Consider the following 19,724-nt stretch of genomic DNA (forward strand, 5'->3'; position numbering starts at 1 on the left):
ATCAAACACACTATCGTCTTCATCCTTTAAAACTACATAAACCCCGATTTTCTTTTATTAATAAAAAAACGAATGAACAAGGTTAATCTTTGTCGGACTTAAATACAAAAATTTATTTTCACATACATTTTTGTTTTTTTTTTTTGGAAAAAATGAATGTTCTAAAAAACTACATTTGTTTTACATATGTAATTAAAGGTATCGTCTTGGGATGAACGTTGTAGGGTGCTAATACCTTTCCTGTAGATAACTGAGTCTCATATCCTTTTTGTTTTGTTTTTTTTTTTTTTTTATCAGCGCTGAGTCTCATACCCTAAATCCGGTTTTTTAGACTAGTTCTTTCAGTTTTTTTCACAGTTTCCATAATAAACAATGGTTGTAACTCCTCTGATTTTTAAATATCAAGATTGAAAAGTGGGTTGTAATTTTAATGATCAGTTTTCATGTATTCGTGACACTACTGGGATAGTTTTTGTTTCTATTTGGTACTTTGTAGACATTGTTTAATTTCTATTCACAACATATTATGATGTATTAGTAGAATTACTTTTTAAAGTATGTTTATGTAATATTGTTGGTTTCATTACTGGATATAATTTTTTCAAGTACGTAATTACCCTATACTTAATCTTTGACATTATAATAACTTTTTCAAGTTAAATATTTTTGCCTTTTTTTTAAACAGTTTAAGGTCAGTATTTTGTTGTTGTTCATTTTCTTTTCCAATTTATGTTGCTTTAATTAGGTGTTTTTTTTGTATAACTAATATAATGGCTCATTTTTCTAAATATTAGGTAAGATTGTTTGGTTCATGAAAGATCATAATGTTACAGGTATGTCAATTACCTTATAGTTTTTCGTCAATTAACTTATACTAAAGTTGTATAATTGATCATTTGTCCTTTTTATCATGCCATTTAAATAATAATTTTGTTTTATAGGACCAATTGTTACATGTATATAAAACTATTTGTTTCCTACAAATTTGTTATTCATTTTCAATAAATGTTTGTGTTAATTAATTGTACTTTTACTTTAATTATTACTTAATATTGTGGTTGAACTGAGAAGACACTATTGTATGAGGCAATGAATAAGCGAAATGTCATAAAGTATATTGCTCTATAATAGTTACAAGTAAAATACTCATCTTATTTACTCTTTTCAAAATTATTATTTAATTATTTATATTATTTATTATTTACTATTGTTTATTATTATTTTTATTATTATTGTTATTGATTATTAATTATTAATTCTCTACTTTTTTCATTATTATTTAATACTGTATTTGAACCGAAATGACATGTTGTTTGAGGCACTGGATAAGCGAACAATCATGATTGATATTTGGCTATAAATAGGTAATATAAATTCGATTTTTTATTATTTAGATCCTACTATTTTCTTCTTTGTTCCTCTCTAAATCTTTCTTTCCTACTTGCTTCTTGCTACTTTCTATATTATTCACTTTCATGGTGTCCACTGCTGAAGAAATTCTTAGACTTGACACATGAGGTCTGTTTTGCCCAATGAACATCCACGGTGAAATATGTATTTTTTTCTTTATTTTTTAAATTTATACTTTTACACCGTTTCTTCGATTCCTGACTTTTTATTCTTTATTTTAAAATGGATAGCTTCGGTATGTTGATCGTGCATTCGCGATTGAGTGTCAAAAAGAACTTGGTGAGCAGTGAACCCTTCTAGATAGTGTAGGGAACATCCATATAGTACATTATAACGAGGATTTATTGTCTCCCAAAATACTGTATGGATGATGGACTTTGAGTGATTTTTATGGCTTTAAAGGAGACCACCATATATTATTCCGTTACATTAGTCAAAACGCTTTCCATATAATTGTTTCTGTGGGAGAGGTCTATGAAAGTGGTGTAAATCGTTATTTGGAGGAAGTTGAAGGGAGGAACTGCTGACCATTGGTCCCTCTGACCATTTTTCCATAAAGTTGTCTCTGCTACACATCCATCGAGTGATCTGGTTAGTTTAACATTCCTTTTTTTTTTTTAAATGCACTACCTTATATTCTATTTCTTTGTTGACTTATTATTTGGATGTTCTTGAAGGATCTTCCAACTCCATTTGCGAAATATCTTCGCAAAAGGAGATTCAGAAAGGTTACGCTATATGGACTGCTGAAGGAGGTCCAATGCAAGGTCTTAAAAGGAAGGTTTCCTACCAGAAACATTAATTTTGGCAATGGCTGGAAGAATTTTTGTTGTCTTCATTCTTTTCGTGAAGGCGACAAAATTATCTTTGAATGCGATAGCATGAAACCTTCTTCTCATATCAAGGTTTTGCTACTGATGACAAGTCACTATGTTAGCCAACACAGATAATTTTATTTTTGAACATTTTAGGCTAATCGTTTGAAGTGCTTTGAAACGAAGAAAAATATTTATTTTTGGTGATTTATTTCATAACTATTACTTATTTTTGGAGGTTTCACTTTATTGGAAACTAGAACAGTTAATTACTCTTAATGTTTATGTTTATTATTTTTGTTATTATGTTACTTGGAATTTGCATACGTAATGTTTTAATTTTTTTATTTATTATCTGGCATATTTATAATGAGTTGACATAATTAGATATGCTTAATACTATAACAATTGCCAGTACATTAAACTCATAAAAATAATTTCATGATTTTTTCTCATTTTTTATTTATTTTGTCTGAATATTCTAGATTGCTGATTTTGATTATATTGTTCATTATTAATTATTTAGTGATGTACTCAATATTGTTTGACAGTTTAACCCAGACCGGTGAGACATCCATGTTTACTTCTACTGTATTCACTTTTTAATTTTTATTTTATTTTATCAGTTATGTTTTATTGTAGTTCGAAATTTTCATAATATTCATGTGTTATCATTTGTCATTATATTTGGTTTGAATTTATATATAAAAAAAGTGGTACTATATTTTAATGTGTCATTCATTATTAAGTAACACATATTTTTTATCCATTTTACATTAACTAGACTTCCTATAATGTAATTAGTTGTACTTTTTACATTATTTATTTTTTTAATTGCAGTAAGTAGTACAAGATATTTTTGAAGATCGACCTACAACACGAAGTTGGTGGCCAAAAGTCTAATTTACTTCTATAATCTTTAGGAGATCTTCATATTAGATAAGAGTTTGGATAAATGAAATTAATTCAAATTATTGTAATGTACATGTTATTTACTAAATTAATTCATTTAGTATTTTTTTATATATAATTTTTGGATTACCTACATTCCAAAGTTATATAATTTGATGTTGTATTTTTTTATACAATATATTTAATTTCAATGCGTTACTTTTTATTTTTTTTTACTTTATGGACAATTACAATTTTTAAATTGTAATAAAAAAATTTAAAAATAAAATCAAAGTTGAAAATGTCAAATACCATAAAAGAAATGTCTAAGAACTTTCAAAATAGCTTATGAAATTGCGTTTTTATTCTTTTTTCTAAAAATAAACTCAAGTATAATAATGTAATAAAATTACTACCACTATCAACATAATAACATTAACTTTCAAAATGAATACAAATTCAAATAAAAATAAGTTTAATGTTATTTAACGTAAAATATGAATAATTACATGATTATTAGTAAGTTTGGTATGAGTGTGAAACTTTCTGGAAAAACAAAATAGACCATCAGGTCTGCTACCCTTACTGTCCAATTCATTGTCCCTTTTTCATCTTCTTCAACATTGCATATTGAAAGCCAACTCATATTGAAATTTTCAAGGCAAGAGTTCATTTTTTTGTTGAACAGAAAGGCTCTCTTTTGCAATTGTGCAAAACACACCTACGTAAAGTTCCCATTTTTTGCATATTAGGGTTCTCAGATCATGCTATCAATCTTTAAAATGTTGTACTTTATGTTTCATCTTTTTGACAAATTGCTTGGAGTTTCAAGTGTTTAAGGTAATTGTTTATAGATAGAGGCTTGTTCAAATGTCTTCGGTATACAAGCTGGGAACTCTATTTCTCTGCAGGTTTCCTCTTTCAAAAGGCAACCAACAATTTCATTAATGACAATGCTTAAAGTAGAAGCATATTCTTTGAAATGGAAAAGCAAATTTGTTTGCACGGTTTTAAAGTTAAGTTCCCATTTTTGACATCAACTTCCATATATGCATTGCATGCACTCTCATGATTGAACCTTGATACTACCTAATTTTCTAATTCGTTTTATTTGTCTTATTATAAGTTTTTTAATTAGGTTAGATTTCGAATTTCATTTTCATTATTGGCCAAAGTGATGGAAAAGATTACACTCATATTATAGCACCTAAAGAAAAACAGTTATGTAGTCCATTTTGTATTATTTTTGAGTAAGTTCTGTTGTTTTATTGAGTATTTCTTTTGTTAAAAAGATTTAAATTTAACAATACATCTTATTTTGTAATTGTTGTTCTGGATATTATTTTACGTTTTACAGGAAATTGTTGCAAAATTGTTGTATGAATTGAGTGTTAAATAGAGTTTCAAAAAGTAATCAATCTGTTGCATTAATTCTCTAACAGTACTTGCTATAATTCATCATATGTTGCGTTATGTGACAAGTATTAGGTCAAAAGTGTTTATTTAATAATAGGAAGTAAGTATACCATGTTTTCCAAAATCATGCATACATGTACCATTATACATTTTAAGTTCTGGTTTGCTGTCTTTAGAACAACGTGTTTACTACTTTCTATGTGGTTAACATGCATAATAAGACAGCTACACCAATATATATGATTTTTAAAGTTTCATTCTTCGTTACTATCCCATATTCAAATAAAAGGTATATTGAATTCATGTATTTTATTATTTTTGTATTTAATAAATGTTATTTAATTCTTTTAGTAACAGTACAGTTTTTGATGAAAATCTGATATTTAAAGAAGACACTCTACAATAATCCTTTGATCAATAATTTTTATCATAATACTTTTATTTTTGGTTAATTTTATCTACGCTTAAATTATCTAATAATAACTAATGTAATTTTGATTTATAATTATGACAGACCTCATATTCAATATCAAATTGTATGTAATATATCAATAATACTTTTCTTTATTTTTTTATCATAATATTTTTCCAGACAGCACTTATGGAGCTTTTCAAAATATTATTCTATGAAGATTTGTTTTTGTCTTCATTATAACTCGCATGGAACTGTGATATACAGCTGTTGTGATTTGGAACGCTGCTATGATTGCAGATTATTTATTTTGGTTATGTTAATCCTCCATCATGATTACTGAGTAATTTTGTTATTATGTTTTCTTTGTTTTCAATATTATAAGAATTGATGATGTTTATGTTTTTATTTTTTACTATTTTAAGTTTGTTTTTTTTTCTTTAACTATTACGGAATAGGATAGAGATGAATAAAGAGAACAAAAGATGAATTAAAAAGTAAAAGGAAGGTAAAAGATATGAGAATGAATATCTATGTTATTGAAATCAAACAAATGGTATCAATATATACAAGTACTACACTCATTCTATGTTTAACGGAAAAGAATCAATAATTAAATACTAGAATCGTAACACCCAAATACAAAATAAAGGTTATTCACCTCTATAAAGAGAAATAATTGATAATTAGAAAAGACACCTACTTATTCTCCTCTATAAAGAGAAACAACTGATAATTAGAAAAGACACCCAATTAATATTAGCAAATATTGATGAGACCCAACTTGGAACAAATATTCTTAAAAGATTGAAGACTTAAAGATTTGGTATAAATATCAGCCAGTTGCTCTGTGTGGAAATGGGAAGCAAATGGATGAGACCCTTCTTTAATTTTTCCCGGACCACGTGACAATCTATTTCTATATGTTTTGTACGCTCGTGAAACACTGGATTTGCTGCAATGTATCTTGCTGAGTCATTGTCACAGTATAAAAAAGATGGTTGCCCAAATTGAGCATAACAATACTCAATTTAATCTTGAAATACATGAGGTTGACTCCTCCTTTTATAGGCTAAGGAGGACCTGAAATGATGAGCAAATGCAAGCCAAATGAAATGAAAAAGAGTAGCACATGGAGGCACATGGCCTTCTAACTTGCACATGGACGTCCTAGATTAGTGGAGAGCTTCTAGAAACCGTAGCTAATCTAGGTTAACTCCTCCTTAATCCTAATTTGCAGAATTTAATCAAAGGTTCATAAGGCTATGCTATTTACACCACAATTAAGACTAAGCTACACTTGATGGGTTTCTTGGGCATGTTTCCCTTTTATTCGTAACGTCCTTGCTCTTGGCCTAGACGCTTCTTTGTGGTTGCCCTTCATGCAAGGTTGTCCTAGGTGCTCCTTTGTGGTTGCCTTCATGCAAGGTTGTCCTAGACGCTCCTTTGTGGTCCTAGACGCTCCTTTTGGGTTGCCTTCATGCAATGGTTGTCCTACCTTTGTGGTCCTAGACGCTCCTTTTTGGGTTGCCTTCATGCAATGGTTGTCCTAGACGCTCTTGTGGGTGCCCTTTATGAAAGGTGGTGCTGGGGCCTCTTCCATCATCCCCTCCCTCTTGAAAAGGATTTGTCCTCAAATCCATTGCTTTTTCTTTAAGTAGGGGGATGGAAGTGGCTGGATGGTGTCCATCATCTCCTCCCTCTTGAGAAGATCTATCCTCAAATCTACAGATTTGATCTCGGATAGCAGCCTCTTTCTTCGTCAAGGCTTGTTCTCCTGGATCAAACGTCCACCTATGGGAATCATCAAATAAAGCATAGGTGTTAGTTTGAAAATCAACTTTACTATGTTGCCATTTTTGTTTTTCTTTTGGTTTTGGCAACTTTGTACAATATTTCTCTTCTGATTGTTGTATGTGTTCTCTAATCATCTTATGCATTTTAAAATGTTCAATTGTGGTTACTTTCTCTTTAGGAGATGGTAACAACTTAAAAGGAGAAAGATGATTTAGCCCACATATAAACTCAAAAGTAGAAATATAAGTAGTTTTGTTAACTACTTTATGGTATGTATGCTCATCTCTAGAGTTGTGTTTGTTCTTTATGATTACTCTAGGCATAGTAGAAAGAGCTAGATTTTCAAATGTATTTTGACCATGCTTTTGAGGATGATAAGAATTTATAGGGGACAACTTAGTTTCAAGTTTTTCCAAGAGAATCCTCAAATGATGGTTTTTAATTTTTGGAGCTCTATCCAACACTATGCTTGAAGATAAACCATGGAGACTTGTCACTTCTCTAGAGAAGAGTTTTTCCATATCCATGGAATTAAAACCTTTTGTTGTCCTAGGAAGCTCTAGGATAAAATCGAGGTTTATGTCTTCCTAAGGATCATTTGCAAAAGGTAAAGGAGTATAGAGCTCATGAGACATCACCTTAGGTGTATTTTTAAAACAAGAAATGTATCTAGGGTAATGTCTTTGAACATCTTTTCTCATGGGTGACAAAAGTTTTCCCTTTAAAAGCTCTAGAGTTTTATCAACTCTATTTTGTCCCATGAGTTCTCCTTCATGACGAGTTTCTTTTTTATGTGTGAATGTAGTCTCGTTGATACGACCATTGATCATGGAATCATTTTGCAATGGTTGTCTCAATAAGACATGACAAGTCTCTTTAGGGACTACCTTACATTAAAAATCGTCTTGGTAATTGCCTATAGATAACTTGACCTTCACTTGTGGGTGATATCTCATATATTCAAAGTAAACTAATACATATTTATCTATGCAAGCCTCTTTTAAGGTTTCTTCTTTTGTGACTATGCTTGCAAGTGTTCCTTCACAAAAGGTAAGGCTAGGTTGTTCAACAAGAAACATGTTTTCAAAGGTATTTTCAAATTTTCTTTCTTGTTGAAGGACCTTGTCGGAAGGAACACTGTTTTCCCACGCCTTTTGTTCTTCAAGGGTTTTCTCTTGATTTTCTAAGGGGTGTTATAAGATATTCCTCATTCTTTCTAGATTCACACCACCCCTCACTTGGTTTTTCTTTTTCTTTTTCTTTAGCTTCCCCTTCGTCTTCCTCTCTTTTCTTTTGTATCTTTCTTTCCTTCTTTACTTTATGGGAAACAAACAATTTTTCTACCCTCATTTCCCAATCTAAGCAAGCTTCTACATTTTCTTTTCCATGGAAATGGGATAGGTCTACCCTAACCTCTCTTGGGCTTTCTTGTTATCTTCTATCTCTTCTATGTCTTCTAGGGGGTGCTTGATAATAATAATTTATTCTAAGGCTTCCCTCCCCAAAAGAATCATGATCTTTAGAGATAGATGCATGAGAAGGTAATTTTTTTGAAATTTGAGACTTCTCATACTTTGCTTTAGTCAATTCATTAGTTTTGGTCTCATTCTCCAATTGTTTAGATGAAATTGATTGAATATCCTTGGAAAGTTGTTTTAAAAGAGATTTCAAGGATTTCACATCACTTTTAAGAGATTTAGAGCAGTGAGAAGACATGACTAAAACTTTGTGTTTAGAAATGTTTTACTTTAAGAAGGAAGAGGAAAGTTAATGAAGGTAGTTTGAGGTGAGTCACTAAGGACTACTTAAATACCAAGTCTTGCCTTAGCCAAAAACTATCCCTCAAAATCTTCACACAATTCTTTCTTTAGGTAAATCACTTAGAACACAATGAGGATGAAAAAAAATCAAATTTTATGCAAGAAAACAATGCAAAGCTATCTATCAACTAAAGCCTTTTGGGTTGCCTTCATGCAATGGTTGTCCTAGACGCTCCTTTTGGGTTGCCTTCATGCAATGAAGCCCAAGCCCAACAAGGGGCCCAAGCCCATCAAGGGGTCCAAGCCCAACAAGGGGCCCAAGCCCAACGAATTACTAGGAGCATGGCAAGAGCTTTGGGACAAGAGTATAATAAAATGGCTCTTCTTATTTCTTTTGTAGAATAGGGGTGTGAATGTAATAAAAAGGTGTAAGTAGTAAGGGAGTCTAGGGGGAGTGTAGATAGGAGCCTAGGGGGTGCCAAACCGAATTTCATTGCATTTGTGTGCCATTTAGCTTGCATTTTCAGCACCTCTAGGCTATAAATAAAGGTGCTTAGCTTGTACAATTCAGATTGGAATTTTATAGTAGAGAGACTATACTCAATTTTGGAGAGAATTTGTGAGTTTTGAGTCTTCCTCTTCTTTGCCTTATCTTGTGAGCTATGGTGAGCTTCAAGTGGTGGCACTCCATCACTTATCTTGGTTCAAGGTTCCAAGTGGCGTGAATGGCTTCTTCCAATTCTCAAAATCCAGCAAGCATCTTCTTCTATAAGTGTTCTTCTTCCCTTTTCTTCAATTTTCCATTCGGTAGTTTTGATTCCTAGAGTTTACTTCTTTTCCTACCGTTTAATTTTGTGTTTCCAGCATTGTGTTCTTAATTCTGTTTTGGTTCAGTAGCTATCATTTAAATTCTGTCCAGTTTTAATTCTTGTTCTTCTTTCCTTTTGTTTTGATTCAATTTGACAATACATGGACTTCAATATGAGTCTTGGTTGGTGCTTAGTTTTGGTGAGTTCTTGAATTTAGAACATTGATCCAATTCTAAAGTAAAGTGCCTTTCAAATCCAGCTCAAGTTGTTCTTAAGAATGTCAAAGAATCATCTATATCTTGCTATTGGAATCACATCATGTGGTATCTAGAGTCTAGGCTTGTTGTTGCTTAAATTTTGAGTTGTATTGCACTTTACTTTCAAGAGCTCTTTAATTCAAGTTGTTTACCATTCTGTTTTAGGATTTATTTTTTTGAGTTTTCTTGTTGTTTTCTTTGGTTACACCATGTGTTTGTGAAAAGGATTCTAGCACTCATTGTTCATATGAGTATGGCTGCTCTTTTGGAATGGCAATCTCCTTCCTAGAGCTGAAGCTTCCTTTCACTTGTTGCTATCTCTTGTTATATGTCTTTTAATTTTGTAATCATGTCAAGTTTTGTCTTAGTCATGTTATTTCATAATTGTCATTACTTCTTGTAGTACTTTTATTGCTTTGATTGTTTCTTGCTTTGGTTTACTTTATGTTTTTTTTTTTAGTTTATTGTTTGATCCTTTGTGCATTTTCATTTTTAGATATTGAGTTCATGCTTGTATTTTCATTCTATACAAGTTCCTTTACACAATTTCCATTATGTCTTTGCTAGTTCATCATACTGTTTTTCATTCCTAAATAGGCTCCTCTGTTTTCTTACAAACGTGCTACTGTTTTCAATTTACTGCAATTAATTGGCTCATTGGAAATTTGTGAAAATTTGGATTTACATACTTCAAAGTGTTACAAAAGCATAGAAAAAAGAATCACTCAAAAATTCCAAGTACACAAAAAATGATAAATAAAATACGAAAAGTGTACAATACTGCCGAAAAGAATACGGTAATTGGGCAGCAATTTTGAAAAATTTATTTCTCTCAATTGGCTTACTGTTTTTACCTCATTCCAGTGCCATTTTTGAGTTAAGACATTGAAGTTTCTGTGGTTATTTTTTCACATTCCAGTTCGCTTTCAATCGGTACAGTTAAATCTGTAAACATAGCACAGTTTGCTTTTAAAAAAAAAAAATTCCAGTAGCTGTTTTCTGTTTTCTTTCATCTACTCTAGCACTTTTCTTTAGGACTCTTTTTGTGTGCCTTCTTTATTCATTGAGTTCCTTATTTTTCTTGATTGTCTTTCATTCATATTCTTTCTAGTTTGTCATACATTGCTCTCTGTTTTTGGTTTAGCTTTTATTTGTTTACATCTTTTCTTGCTTGTCTTTTTGTTCTTCTTAAAGTTGTGTGGAGACTTGTTCTTAAGTAAGTTGGTTTGCTGTGACATATTTCACTTGAAGCTACTCCATTCCACAAGAAAGGCTTGGTTGAGGACAACATATTTTCTTGGAGTGGTTTGAGTGCTTTCTTGGGCATTTTCCAGCAACCTATATCTCACTGTTTTTTAATTGTCTAACAAGTTTCTTTCACTGTTTTGTTTTCTGTTTTTGTGTATTTTCTGCTCATGGCTCATTTCTCTAGTGGAGAGTCCTCCAAACCATGCTCACCACAAAAGGCAGCCCTTTAAGAGGACTTAAAGAATGCCAAGCAATCTAATGCTCACTATCTTGAGGTGATAAGGAAGATGGAAGCACGGCTCCAAAGTTTGGAGTTAAACCGAGAAGAAATGCATCAAAACCGTGAGAGAAGAACTCCTCCTCCTCCTAGTCGGCATTCTTCAAGGCACTCCTATGGTTATTATGAAGATAATCCAAGGCCAAGACATCATCACCATGAAGAGAGGCGCCAACATGTGGCTGGCCCTTGTTCTCCAAATGTAAAACTTCCTAGTTTTAGTGGTGATAGTGATCCCAATGTATACTTAGGATGGGAGGCTAAGGTGGACCAAATTTTTGATGTAAATGGGGTTAGGGATGAGCATAGGGTTAAGTTAGCTTCTTTAGAATTTTTGGACTATGCCATGCAATGGTGGCATCAATACCTCATGGACATTGACCTACACAAGAGGCCGCCCGTGGTCTCTTGGAACGATTTGAAAGCATGTTTACGCGCTAGATTCGTACCCCCACACTTTAGGAAAGACCTTATGTTGAAACTCCAACGGTTTCATCAAGGCGCGCTAAGTGTGGATGATTACTTTAAACAACTAGACACGCTTTTAATTCGAGTTAATATGGATGAGAGTGAGGAGGCTAAGATAGCTAGGTTTGTGAGTGGACTTCGAAGGGATATTCAAGATGTGGTAGAGTTACAAGAATATTCTTCTTTGGAAAATGTGGTGCACCTTGCTAGCAAAATTGAAAATCAACTTGCAAGGAAAAATGCTTTCAAAAATTCTTCTAAAGATAACTACTACCACTCTTCTTGGAAAAATAAAAACTCTTTTTCAAACATCCCTTCTAAGGACTCTACTTTCAAACCTAGAGAGTCTAAGCCTTCCACTTCCACTTCTAGGCCTAAATCACCACCTAAAACGTCTAGTAAGAAGTGTTTTAAATGTTTAAGCTATGGACATATTGCTTCTAATTGCCCTTCTAAACGAGCTATGTATATGCATGATGGGGTAGATGGTAGTGAGCATGAGTCCGAATCTTCTAGACATTCCTCACCTTCTAGATCCCCAAGTGAGAGTGAAAGTGAAAGCCCACATGAGGGTGACCTATTAGTAATAAGACGCATGCTTGGACAAGTGTTAAAACCTTTTGATGAAACTCAAAGAGAAAATATATTTCATTCAAGGTGTCTTATTAGTGATAGAGTATGCTCTTTGATTGTGGATGGGGGGAGTTGTGCGAATGTGGCAAGCACAAGAGTGGTAGACAAACTTGGATTGCCTACCATCTCTCATGCCAAGGCCTACAAGTTACAATGGTTGAGTGAGGTGGGTGAGATAGTAGTGAACAAACAAGTCCTCATTACATTTTCCATTGGCAAATATAAAGATGAGGTCTTGTGTGATGTTGTTCCAATGGAAGCTACTCATATCCTTTTAGGTAGGCCATGGCAATTTGATAGAAAAATTTTTCATGATGGCTTTACCAACAAAATTTCTTTTAACTTCCATGGACACAAAGTCATTCTCAAGTCTCTCTCTCCAAAGGAGGTACATGAGGACCAAGTCAAAATGAGAGAAAAGAGAGAGAAAGAAAAAGAAATTAAAAATTCCAAGAGAAGCCTTCTCATATCTTCCCAACAAGTTCAAAAGGTAATAGTTACTCACAAGCCTATTTTTTTAGCTATTCCTAGACCTATTGAATATGAGTCGGCTAAGGATAGTCCCACATGTTTGGACCATTTGGTAAAGGAATATGAAGATGTGTTTCAAGATCCTCCTAAAGGCTTACCACCTCTAAGAGGGATTGAACACCAAATAGACTTCATGCCCGGGGTTTCTTTACCAAATCGCCCTGCATATAGGACCAATCCCCAAGAGACCAAAGAAATTCAAAGACAAGTTCAGGATTTATTAGCTAAGGGGTGGGTACAAGATAGCATGAGCCCATGTGCTATGCCTGTCATACTTGTCCCTAAAAAGGATGGGACATGGAGGATGTGTACGGATTGTCGCGCTATAAATAACATCACCATCAAATATAGGCATCCCATTCCTAGGTTAGATGACTTGTTGGATGAATTACATGGGTCTAAAATATTTTCCAAAATTGATCTTAAGAGTGGTTACAATCAAATTCGAATTAAACATGGTGATGAATGGAAAACCACTTTTAAGACCAAATTTGGTTTATATGAGTGGTTGGTCATGCCTTTTGGCTTGACTAATGCTCCTAGTACCTTCATGCGACTCATGCATCATGTTTTAAGAGCATTCATTGGCAAGTTTGTTGTGGTTTACTTTGATGATATTCTTATATATAGCTTGTCCTTAGAAGATCATGAGTCACATGTTAGACAAGTTCTAGAAACCCTTAGGAAGGAGAAGTTGTATGCTAACCATGCTAAATGTTTCTTTGCATTAGATCATATAGACTTCCTAGGGTTTGTGGTTAGTCATAAAGGGGTGCATGTAGATCAAACAAAAGTTGCAGCAATTCAACATTGGCCTACACCCACCAATGTCAATGAAGTACGAAGCTTTCATGGCCTTGCTAGTTTTTATAGGCGGTTTGTGAAAGACTTTAGTACAATTGCCGCACCTTTAAATGCCATAGTAAAGAAGGATGTGGTTTTTAAGTGGGGACAAGAGCAAGAAAACGCTTTTCAAACTTTGAAGGATAAATTAACTAAAGCCCCCATTCTAGCCCTTCCTAACTTTGCTAAGACATTTGAAATAGAGTGTGATGCCTCTAATATAGGCATTGGGGCCGTCCTCCTTCAAGAAGGACACCCCATCGCTTATTTTAGTGAGAAACTCAAAGGGAGTCATCTCAATTACTCCACTTATGATAAAGAACTTTATGCTCTTGTTAGAGCTTTGCAAAATTGGCAACATTATCTTTTTCCAAAGGAATTTGTGATTCATAGTGATCATGAGTCCCTTAAATATTTGAAAAGCCAAAGCAATCTTAATAAGAGACATGCTAAGTGGGTGGAGTTTATTGAGCAATTTCCTTATGTGATCAAACATAAACAAGGTAAAATTAATGTAGTGGCCGATGCTCTTTCACGAAGATATACCTTGTTAAATGTTTTAAATGTTCAATATTTAGGTTTTGATCACATAAAGGAACTTTATCATGATGACTTAGATTTCTCTCTAATCTATCAAGAGTGTTCCAAGGGAGGTCACAAAGACTTTTTCTTACATAATGGTTTTCTTTTCAAAGGAAAAAGACTTTGTGTTCCCCAAGGATCCATTAGACAATCTCTTGTTAGAGAGGCTCATGAGGGTGGGCTTATGGGACATTTTGGGGTAGCTAAGACCTTAGAAACATTGCATGAACATTTCTTTTGGCCTCACATGCGCAAATCCGTACATACCTTCTGTGATAGATGTATAGAATGTAGGAAGGCTAAATCTAAGGTCCAACCCTATGGTTTATATACCCCTCTTCCTATCCCTACAATGCCTTGGGTTGATATTTCTATGGATTTTATCTTAGGACTACCCAAGACATCGAAGGGTAAGGATTCCATCTTTGTGGTAGTGGACTGTTTTTCTAAAATGGCTCATTTTATTCCATGCCACAAAGTGGATGATGCATGCCATATTGCAAATCTCTTATTCAAGGAAGTTGTTCGTTTGCATGGACTTCCTAGAAGTATAGTATCTGATAGGGATTCTAAGTTCTTAAGTCACTTTTGGCGGACCTTATGGGGGAAACTTGGCACCAAACTTCTGTTTTCTACTACCTGCCACCCCCAAACTGATGGTCAAACCGAAGTGGTTAATAGAACTTTGGGTCAATTATTAAGATGCTTTATTTCCGGGAATCCAAGGGCTTGGGAGGATTTACTACCTCATGTTGAATTTGCCTATAATAGAGTAGTGAATTCCACCACTAACCATTCTCCTTTTGAGGTTGTTTATGGGTTTAATCCCCTCACACCTCTAGATCTTCTTCCCATTCCTGTCCTTGATGAGGTTCTATGCAAAGACGGTTTTGAAAAGGCATCTTTTGTTAAAGATTTGCATAACCGCATCAAGTTACAAATTGAGAAGAAAGTTGGTAAGTATGCTGACACTGCCAACCAAAGGAGAAAGGCATTAATCTTTGAGCCCGGTGATTGGGTTTGGCTTCATTTGAGAAAGGCTAGATTTCCTTCTCTAAGGAAGTCCAAACTTATGCCTCGTGGTGATGGCCCTTTCTAAGTCATCAAGAGGATTAATGATAATGCCTATGAGTTAGATATGCCCTCTACTTATCTTGGTAGTAATTCTTTCAATGTTACTGATCTCACTCCTTTTGATGTAGGTTTCCCAAATTCGTGGACGAATTCTCTCCAACCCGGGGAGTATGATGGAAACCAAGTAGAGGATGCTCTAGGCCATGAAGCCCAAGCCCAACAAGGGGCCCAAGCCCATCAAGGGGTCCAAGCCCAACAAGGGGCCCAAGCCCAACGAATTACTAGGAGCATGGCAAGAGCTTTGGGACAAGAGTATAATAAAATGGCTCTTCTTATTTCTTTTGTATAATAGGGGTGTGAATGTAATAAAAAGGTGTAAGTAGTAAGGGAGTCTAGGGGGGAGTGTAGATAGGAGCCTAGGGGGTGCCAAACCGAATTTCATTGCATTTGTGTGCCATTTAGCTTGCATTTTCAGCACCTCTAGGCTATAAATAAAGGTGCTTAGCTTGTACAATTCAGATTGGAATTTTATAGTAGAGAGACTATACTCAATTTTGGAGAGAATTTGTGAGTTTTGAGTCTTCCTCTTCTTTGCCTTATCTTGTGAGCTATGGTGAGCTTCAAGTGGTGGCACTCCATCACTTATCTTGGTTCAAGGTTCCAAGTGGCGTGAATGGCTTCTTCCAATTCTCAAAATCCAGCAAGCATCTTCTTCTATAAGTGTTCTTCTTCCCTTTTCTTCAATTTTCCATTCGGTAGTTTTGATTCCTAGAGTTTACTTCTTTTCCTACCGTTTAATTTTGTGTTTCCAGCATTGTGTTCTTAATTCTGTTTTGGTTCAGTAGCTATCATTTAAATTCTGTCCAGTTTTAATTCTTGTTCTTCTTTCCTTTTGTTTTGATTCAATTTGACAATACATGGACTTCAATATGAGTCTTGGTTGGTGCTTAGTTTTGGTGAGTTCTTGAATTTAGAACATTGATCCAATTCTAAAGTAAAGTGCCTTTCAAATCCAGCTCAAGTTGTTCCTAAGAATGTCAAGAATCATGTGTTCTTGTAGTTACATTCACATCATAGACGCTCCTTTTTGGGTTGCCTTCATGCAATGGTTGTCCTAGACGCTCTTGTGGGTGCCCTTTATGAAAGGTGGTGCTGGGACCTCTTCCATCACAATCACTATCACAAAAGGCTTTCAGATGAACAGAGGTAGTGGAAGAGAAAAATAGACCAAGACTTGGAGCCCCTTTGATATATCTGAGAATTCTAATCGCTGCATTATAGTGAGCAATTGTAGGCTTAGCAAGAAACTAAGAAAGTTGTTGTACAGAAAATGTTATGTCAGGTTGGGTATTAGTGAGATACACAAGTCTTCCAATCAATTTCTGTAGGCTTGAATATTTGTGAGAGAATTTCTCATGATTATCAATAGGAGTGGGTGCAGGTTTGCAGGCTAAAAGACCTGCATCTGTTAATAATTCCAATGCATATTTCCTTTGATTTACCATTATTCCTATCTTACTTCTTGCTACTTCTAGACCAAGAAAATATCTTAAATTCTCAAGATCTTTAATCTTGAATGTCTGATTCAAGGCTTGTTTGATTCAAGCAATCTCTTCTTTATCGTTTCCTGGCAATATTATATCATCCACATATACCAATAATGCTGTAAAAGATCCTTCAGAAGAATTAATGAACAAGGAATGATCATTCATAGATTGATTATATCCCATAGAAAGCAAAAATGATGACAGTTTGGCAAACCATTCTCTGCTAGCTTGCTTAAGGCCATATAAAACCTTTTTTAGTTTACAAACTTTTCCTGGTGGAATAGAAGTCAATCTACGAGGAGCAACCATGTATACACCTTCTTTCAAATCTCCATGTAAAAAGGCATTGTTTATGTCTAATTGTTTCAATTCCCAATTATAAATAGAAGCTAAAGAAAGAAGCAACCTTATGGTGGTCATCTTTGCTACTGGAGAGAAAGTATCAAGGTAGTCAATGCCTTCTGTTTGTGTATATCCCTTTGCCACTAACCTTACTTTATACCTTTCAATTGTCCCATCAGCCTTATATTTTATTTTGAATACCCATTTGCAACCAATGGTAGCTTTGTTCTTAGGCAGAAGATCAGTCCCCCAAGTTTGATTTGACTCTAAAGCAGATATCTCACATTGTATAGCTTTTCTCCAATAGTCATGTTTCACAGCTTCAGAATAAGTGTTTTACTCAACATGTGAAGAAAGAGACATGACAAAAGATTTGTAAGAAGGTGATAAATTGTTATAAGATAAAACATAATTCAAAGGATATTTAACTCTTGAAGATGCACTGGAAACATTAAGATTACAATGATAATCCTTTAAATACTCAGGTGGTCTTTTTATTCTTGTGCTCATTTTGACAAATGGATCTGATTCAGAACTTTGTTCTATATCGTGATTTTCATTGAGGTTTTGATCTATATGGGAACAATCTTCTTATGAAACCTCAATTTTTGACTCACAATTATTATCACTGCTATTTTCAACATTATCACAAGGTTCAAAAATGGCTTGTGTTCCTGCCGGTTGACCTAGCGCAAGAGCGTTGCCTCGTCATGTTCTCCCTCACCAGCTTGACACCACGTGCTCTTCAAGTCCACTCCACAGATGGCCTCTCTCAGAACCTGAAAAACACAAGGTGGCGCCTCTGCGGTCGGTGGCGCTCCGACGCTCAAGTCAGTGACAAGAACACCCAAAAACTGAGAGAAATATACTCTGCAGAACCGTACTAAAGTGCACTCAACCCAAAGCAATGAGCCGTAATGAAAAACGTACCTCTGTAAATTCTTTTAAGTTTACCTTTATAGCTAGGTTTTTTCTCTCTCCAGGCAGTTACGCTTTGGACGCGTGGCTCACATCCAACCCAGCACGTGTCGCTATCTGGGCCGGGGTAGCAGGTAGCACCCAGCCCTACACGTGTCATCATCTGAGCTAAGGTAACTCGAGCGTCATTTCTACACTGTATCCAACCCTACACGTGTCATCATCTGGGTTGGAATGACAGGTAGCATCCAACCCTACACGTGTCATCATCCGGGTTGAGGTAACTTGAATATTATCTGAGCGTAGTGACCAGCCGCACGACCAAGTCCCCTATTCGAGGAGTAATCTAGCACGTACTACGCTGTGAAACACCACATGACAAGGCGAGTATCAGATGCAACAAAGTGCATCATCTCTGTGATATCGCTTGTCGTGAGTGCTACCCTCCTTATTGCTACGCCGTACACGTTCTAGCTGGGGAAGCCTTGCCACCAACGAATGTCCACTCTGGGAGTCCCGTTGCCGATGAGCAAGGTGTTCCCCCCCAGCTTACTCGACCTTTGTTCCCCATGCTGGTGCAACAACCATCTTACTGGACTTACTCGCTTGAAACTACTCTTCTGAGCCTCCAACAGTTTTAACTAGGTTTCCTGGAAGATCTGGCGGTGTGCCCCCATTGGCGATGTCTGACCACCCGATCTTCCATTGTCTAACACATCGATGTCATACAAACCCGGCGACAATCGGCTATGTTCATTGCGACACGCCACTTCCATGAGTCGGCGACTATGCTCACTCCTGAACCATTCATCTCTCTCTTGCCCACGTGTTTTGCTGAGCACGCCCCACACGGTCACGTGTCAGACACGTCATCACAACCGGTGACCTGGTCGATACACAAGCCCCCCAGTCTTGAGCTGCGACTTGTTTAGCGAAAAGGCTATAAGGTTAAATTTCCGGCGACCTACGTGGCCTTGCGCGTTGGCGCTCATACTGTTCATCGATTTGACACTTCACCAATCCCTTCGATCGCTTGACACGTGGACCTATCAACGACCATAATTTCGTGTCGCTTGCGCTTCTCGCAACGTTCGAGACTCTTCAAAACTTTTAAACACTTCGCGCCACTTCACTGTTTCATTATCTTCTTCCTTACTCGAAACACCTCAGCGAACGCTTCAACTCCCTCAATCTCCATCTTGCTGAACACTTTCCTGATCATCAAAAGGTAACTTTTTTATCACTCCCACTGATATTTGCTGCATTTTAATCGGTTTGCATCATCCATTAACTGTCTGGAGCATACGTTGCGGGATGTTTTCTCTGCTTTGCTTTTTCTTTTCTGCGTTTAGGGTTTCTAAACCTTTTCTCTGTGAGCCCCCCTTGTTCTTCTATCTCCCTCTCTTCTGTTGAGTCTCTCTGCTTTCAAACTCTCATCTCTTCCCCTTTTCGTCTTCTTGCAGCTTCTCCGATTGCTCGCTCCAAAGTTACACCAAACCCTCCTCCATCTCTTCGCAACCCTCCGACGAACACCCGTAGGGCAAACCCTTCCTCCTCCCGCGACCCCCCAAGGGATCCTAATGTCCCTTCAAGCCAGGTCGTGAGACCCGCGTCTTCTCGACCCAGCTAACCGCAGCCAAACCCACCTCACACCAGCGCAGCTGTGAGGTCCCTTCCAAACTACAAGCAACTAT

At 35.5% G+C, this 19,724-nt stretch overlaps 1 protein-coding gene across 1 annotated transcript; it reads left to right on the forward strand.

The window, feature by feature from the left end:
- Positions 1-11,216: 11,216 nt before the first annotated feature.
- Positions 11,217-15,556, forward strand: LOC137833051 (uncharacterized). The gene is made up of 2 exons (XM_068641435.1): positions 11,217-12,683; positions 15,352-15,556. Exons 1-2 carry the CDS (start codon positions 11,439-11,441, stop codon positions 15,409-15,411), a joined length of 1,305 nt encoding a protein of 434 aa, XP_068497536.1. The 5' UTR covers positions 11,217-11,438; the 3' UTR covers positions 15,412-15,556.
- Positions 15,557-19,724: the final 4,168 nt, after the last annotated feature.

The sequence above is a fragment of the Phaseolus vulgaris genome, chromosome 6 (genome assembly GCF_000499845.2).
Source record: "Phaseolus vulgaris cultivar G19833 chromosome 6, P. vulgaris v2.0, whole genome shotgun sequence".
Taxonomy (NCBI): Eukaryota; Viridiplantae; Streptophyta; class Magnoliopsida; order Fabales; family Fabaceae; genus Phaseolus; species Phaseolus vulgaris.